The 5,961-nt window shown below is 41.0% G+C and overlaps 1 protein-coding gene across 1 annotated transcript in view; it reads right to left on the minus strand.

Moving 5' to 3' along the window:
* Positions 1-203: 203 nt before the first annotated feature.
* The window catches only part of Glb1l3 (galactosidase beta 1 like 3), a 41,881-nt gene continuing 36,123 nt past the window's right edge, over positions 204-5,961 (minus strand). The window contains exons 19-20 of the mRNA XM_021207563.1: positions 687-803; positions 204-557 (exon numbers count right to left, since the gene is read on the minus strand). Coding sequence (XP_021063222.1) covers positions 432-557; positions 687-803 — 243 coding nt within the window. The 3' untranslated portion in view covers positions 204-431. The remainder of the gene's footprint in view (positions 558-686; positions 804-5,961) is intronic.

Raw genomic sequence — 5,961 nt, forward strand, 5'->3', positions numbered from 1 at the left:
GCCTAAGATGTTGATGGTTGGCCTATGTTAACTTCTCCTCTAGCACACACACACACACACACACACACACACACACACACACACAAAACCATGCATTTACAAGCCACTATTTCAATAATCTCTTTAGCAAAGAAAAGCCAGCATGCCTAATTTCTCCTGTGTTAAAGATAATTCTTTTCCTCCCAACTGAGCATGAGAAAGCAGGAGTTAAATTTGTTTTTATTTTTGTTTCTTTCTAAAGGCATATCTTGACAGAGAATAAGAACCTACTAAGAATTAAGCATTTAACTAGATAAATTTGTTTATTAAAGGTTTTGATGTCTATAGCCTAAAGATAGTAATTAAATGGATAGTATGAGATATGTAACAATTTCTCTGGGTATTTACGTTATTTTCATACGCTTCTCCTGATGGTACTATGTTGAATATTCTTAGCAGGGATCAGCATCACCGGCAGCATCCGGCCATCCAGAGCTCGTTTTGTAGCACTCTTGCAGCTGGGGTCTCTCTCTTGTCTGGATGTCAAAACCCTTCTGTACCTTCTCAAACACAATGACCTGAGAGGAAAGAAAACTGCGAGTGAGAACCGCCAGTCTAGCTGTACAGGCTGAAGAAAACGCCGGAACTGGAGGAGGAAGATCCATCTCATGGTTGATGACACCTTGAGGCAGGGTTGGGTAACTCACCTCGTTGTCTTCTGGATGAAGCCAGGGACCTGGAAGGTACAGTGTTCTCTGAGGTCCAATGTCCCAGTATCTTCCAAGATTACGTCCATTGATGAACACAAACCCATAATGCCAGTTCTGGAAGACATGGGGGCAGGGGAAGGGTTAAGAGATGGGAACATAGAGTGAGAGCAGAGCATTGTGGAGCAAGAGCGAGTTCGAAAACAACTTAGAGGGCAAAACATTTAGAACTTCTTCCCACAGTCTGAGAATAAGAAAGAAGACGATGGAACCAACCCTTGCCTGGAGATGCACTATGGTCCTTCTGACTAATGTGGTGTTACATTTTTAAAGCAGGGGTTTTAATTTCCAAAATAAGAACAAGATAAATGGATGAATAGTGATAAGCAAAGCTACATGGCCTTTTTAAGTCTATTCTTATGTTTATTTATTTTATTTGTATAGGTCTGAGTATTTTTCCTCAGAGTACGTGTGTGCCCCTCGCATGCCTGGGTCTAGATGAGGCCAGAGGAGCACATCAGATCATTTGGTGCTGGAGTTAGACAGCTGTGAGTCACCATATGGGTACTAAGAACTGAACCCAGGTCCTCTGAAAGAGCAATCAGTACTTTTAACTGTTACACCATCACTCCAGGATAAACATAAACTCTTGTAATCTACTGGGAAAACATCAAATAGTTATAGAAAAAAAATATTTAGGACAAGAAAACAAAAAAGACAAGGAGACTTCCTGGCAAATTTTTCCACTAAGAGACATCTGACTCTGTGGGAGGTGCTGAGAAGCTAAAGGGGCCTTTCCTGGCCTCACAAAGGGTAAAGTTATAACTATCGAGGAAACTCATCAAATAGTGTACTCTCTGGGTTTGGACTCTAAGGGAATATAGCCTTAAACAGGGTGAGATAAAAATAATTCATTCACCAGAAGTCTTAATATGCTAGGAGCTAAGTGACAGTGCATTTACGACCAAAGTTCTATATGACTTCAATGTTGTATTCCTTGTAAAGCCCTCATAAAACCAGCTGAAAGACTGATTTGTTTAAACAAGGATTAAACAAGATAATCAAAGTTTTGGTAAACCCAAGAGGCCACAAATGAATGCTCCCATATAGCATCTACCATATATAAATCAGTTATTTAATTTAAATGCATATAAAAATACTAAGTTGTCATTCCCTGAGATTATATACATACAGATAGCATATGAACTTAATGTGTTACATGTATGTATTTATGAATATAATATATATTCAACAGTTAAAGAAAAAGGGGCCATTAATTTGAGAGAAAATAGGGGAATATTTGGGAGTAGATGGAGGGAGGAAAGGGAGGGAGGAAAGGGAGGGAGGAAAGGGAGGGAGGAAATCATGTAATTATATAATAATTTTAAAATATTGTTTTTCAAAGGTTAAGGCCTGCTGCTGGTGTTGTGGTCCTCTTAAGAATGATGGTGGCTTCTCAACAATTACATAGCCCTTTGGGATTGGTTACCATGCTTAAGGGCAGTTGCTAATGCTTCACTATTTACTGGTTACCTAAATACTGATTACAGAGCAGGCATGGGTAGTCTGAACCCCATATTAGGTCTCTAATGTCCTGGAAATAAAGCTATCTCTGACGAGTAAGTGAATAGAGATCACAGCACTATTCTTGGTCAACAGACTCATGTCCTATCCCATTTTGCTTTAAAATCTTGCCAGAACTTTGGTCAAGTCACCCTGTTCCCTATTTCATAAGAGCCTCTAATGTGTGGTTGCTCAGCACTAATAAGTAGCTATGTCAAGCAGAAGGAAAAAGAAAAAAGTCCAGACTGAGCTCTGGCCAAGTGAGGAAAAGAATGTAATTTGCAGATGAAGCAAGCCAATGATAGTGAATCTCTAACTGGTTGCATTACAGTCTCTTTCCATGGGTTCTCGGAGGCAAAAAGTCTTTGATACAAAAGTCTGAGAAACTGATCCTGATTCAAAAATAGAACAAAATAAAAGGAGAAGAGCATTAACTTTATTTTGTAGGTTCAAGAGATGTCTGCTCAGTTTTTATGCACATGGTACAATTTAGAAAGAGAGGGCTCTTTTAAACACAAACAAAAAAGAAATTTAACCCGGAAAGAGGATCCACGGGCTTCTTCAGGCAGTAAATGCCTCAAAAGAAATGGCAGTCTGTACTGCAAAGAACACCGGAGGAAAGACTCAGACACTGTAAAAGGAAACTCCAGATAACACTGCAGCTAAGTGTGTGGTCTTGTCCAAACGGATTTTCTGCCTGCCTTTGGTTCCCTCCCTTCCTCTACACAAATCATTCCCTCCTCTTTTCTTCCTTCCTTCCTTCCTTCCTTCCTTCCTTCCTTCCTTCCTTCCTTCCTTCCTTTCTTTCTTTCTTTCTTTCTTTCTTTCTTTCTTTCTTTCTTTCTTTCTTTTTAAATTCAGTTTACATCTCATTCACAGACCCCTCTCTTGGCCACCCTCTCCCACAACCTTCCCCTCCCCTCTCTCCACCTCCTCTGAGAGGTTGGGGCCCCTTTGGGTGTCTGCCCACCCTGGCATATCAAGTGTCTGTGGGGCTTGGCTAGACACAACCTTTCCCACTGAGGCCAGACAAGGCAGCCCAGCTAGAAGAACATATCCACAGACAGGCGACAGCTTTAGGGATAGTTGCTGCTCCAGTTGTACAGGACCCACATAAAGACTAAGCTGTACATCTGCTACATATATGTGGGGAGGCCTATGTCAAGTCAGTGTATGCTCTTTGGTTGGTAATTCAGTCTCTGAGATCCCCAAGGGTCTAGGGACTCTGAGACATTTCAAAACAAAACAACAGACATTCAGACATTTTCTATCTTTGTGGGCAAAGCCCTCTCCATATCAGACTGAGGGAGTTGACAAAGCCTTCCAATGGACCAAGTATTAGTGTTTCTGAATGATTAGCCAGTATACACAGAAACTATTAACCATAGCTTCCCAGATTATTGTAGCCTGAGATGGTCTTCCCATAGAGAACCCTTATACCAAGATTATTCAAGCCTGCCTCTTTGTTCAGATGTGTACCACAAACCTACTTTTAAAATCACTATTCTATTGCTGTGAAGAGACACTATAAACCAGGACAGTTTAGAGAAGAAAGCGTTCAATTGGAGGCTTGCTTACAGTTCCAGAAGGTTAGCCACAAATAACATGGCTGGGTAGACAACAGGCAGGCATGGTTCTGGAGGAGTATTAGAGAGAAAAGGAGAATGAGCATGGTATATTTGGCTTTAGAAAACTCAAAGCCCATCCACGGTGACACACCTTCTCCAACAGGCCATACCTCCTTGTCATTCCCTAACACTTCCACTAACTGGAGACCAAGCATTCAAACATATGGGCCAATAGGGACTGTTCTCATCCAAGCCATCACACCCATCTCTGTATCCAGCTATATACAATAAACCTACCTCCTCAACTCATATGTATAAAACAAAGCAGATTTTCCAAGTTGTTGTTTTTGCTGGTGTGTTTTCATTAGAGCACATGTGGCCCATCTGACACCATCTTTTCTGTTCCTGTGTCTGTCCTTTGTTCATTCCTTCATCATCCTAGTCATGTTTCCAGAACAAAGCCGTGCAGGACATGGCAATGTACGGAGAGAAGAATAGCATTCAACAAGAACTGTACTCTTATCCAGAAGAGCAGGACAAGCCATAGGCATGCTGCCAGGAGAGAACTTCCAAGTAGATTGTACAGTCATGTCAACTACCCCAGGAGGATTCAAATATTTTAATTTTCATGGATTCCTTGGCTTGGGAGGGGAAATAGAAGCCTTCCATGACAGGACAGAAAAAGCAGAAAAGAAATTATTCGAAGGTGTTTAAAAGAAATTATCTCTAAGTTTGGCCTATACCAGTTGATCCATAGTAACAATGGGTCCGCTTTTACTTCAAGGATAGAAGATAGGATTTCTGAGAAGCTAGGAACCATGAACACTCTAACCCTCACGTGTCAATCACACTTAACGTCACCTCAGCCAAACTTTGTCAGAAAGCTACTTTCACCCATTGCCCTGAATCACATAGGAGGAGGGGCTACTAAAGAAACTCAAGATTCCCTCTATGAAATGTTATATGAAAAAAATCCATCCTGAGAGGTATTCGTTCCAACAGACTCCTGCAGAAATTGAACTGCCAATAATCACACAAGCCATCTAGAGCAAGCAATGCCCACCCTTATTAATATACAGACCTAAAAGTATATTCTGATTCAGGGATAAGATTTCACACCATCAACCAGCAGTATACACATTTCAAAACCTAGAAATCAGGGTCCATTAAGAGCGGTGTGGTGGTTTGAATAAGAACTGCCCCCATAGGCTCATATATTTGAATGCTAGTCTTCAGGGAGTAGCACTATTTGAGAAGAATTAGGAGGTGTGGCCTTGTTGGAAGAAGTGGATCACCTACAACAGACTTAGAGTCTTTCTTCCTGCTGCCTGTGGATCCAAAAGTAGAACTATCTCAATTAATTTTCCAACAACATGTATGCCTGTGTGTAACTATGCTCCTCACCATGATGATAATAAACCAAATCTCTGAAACTATAAGCAAGCTCCTATTAACTCTTATTAATTTTTAATAAGAGTTGCTGTGGTCATGGCATCTCTTTACAGCACTAGAACAAAAAAGACAAGTAGCTTGACCCAATGTGGACAAGACTTTTGTCTTAATCATTGCTCTATTGCTGTGAAGAGACACCATGACCACAGCAACTCTTACAAGTGAAAACATTTTACTAAGGGCTGGCTTACAGTTCTAGAGATCTATTCCACTATCATCAAGGCAAGGAACATGTTGGCAGGCCTAGCAGTGCTGGAGAAAGAGTTGAAAGTTACATCTTGATCCATAGGCAGAGAGAGAGAGAGAGAGAGAGAGAGAGAGAGAGAGAGAGAGAGAGAGAGCGAGCTTGGACCTGGTGTGAGATTGGACCTGGTGTAGGCTTTTGAAAACTCGAAACTTTTTCCAACAAGGTCACACTTCCTAATACTTTTCAAATAGTGCCACTCCATGATTACTAAGCATTCAAATATATTAGGTCATGGGAGCCATTTGTATTCAAAGTATCACAGCCTTATTGAATATTTGTTCAAGCATAGCCCCCTGGATTTATACCAGATTAATGAGAACACAGAACCAATGTTCTAGAGACAGGATTTTCATTTGTTTGGTGGGGGTTTGTATATACCGTTTTGTGTGTGTGAGTGTGTGTGTGTGTGTGTGTGTGTGTGTGTGTGTGTGTGTGAGTGTGTGTG

Source organism: Mus pahari, chromosome 10 (assembly GCF_900095145.1).
Source record: "Mus pahari chromosome 10, PAHARI_EIJ_v1.1, whole genome shotgun sequence".
In the NCBI taxonomy this organism is placed as follows: domain Eukaryota; kingdom Metazoa; phylum Chordata; class Mammalia; order Rodentia; family Muridae; genus Mus; species Mus pahari.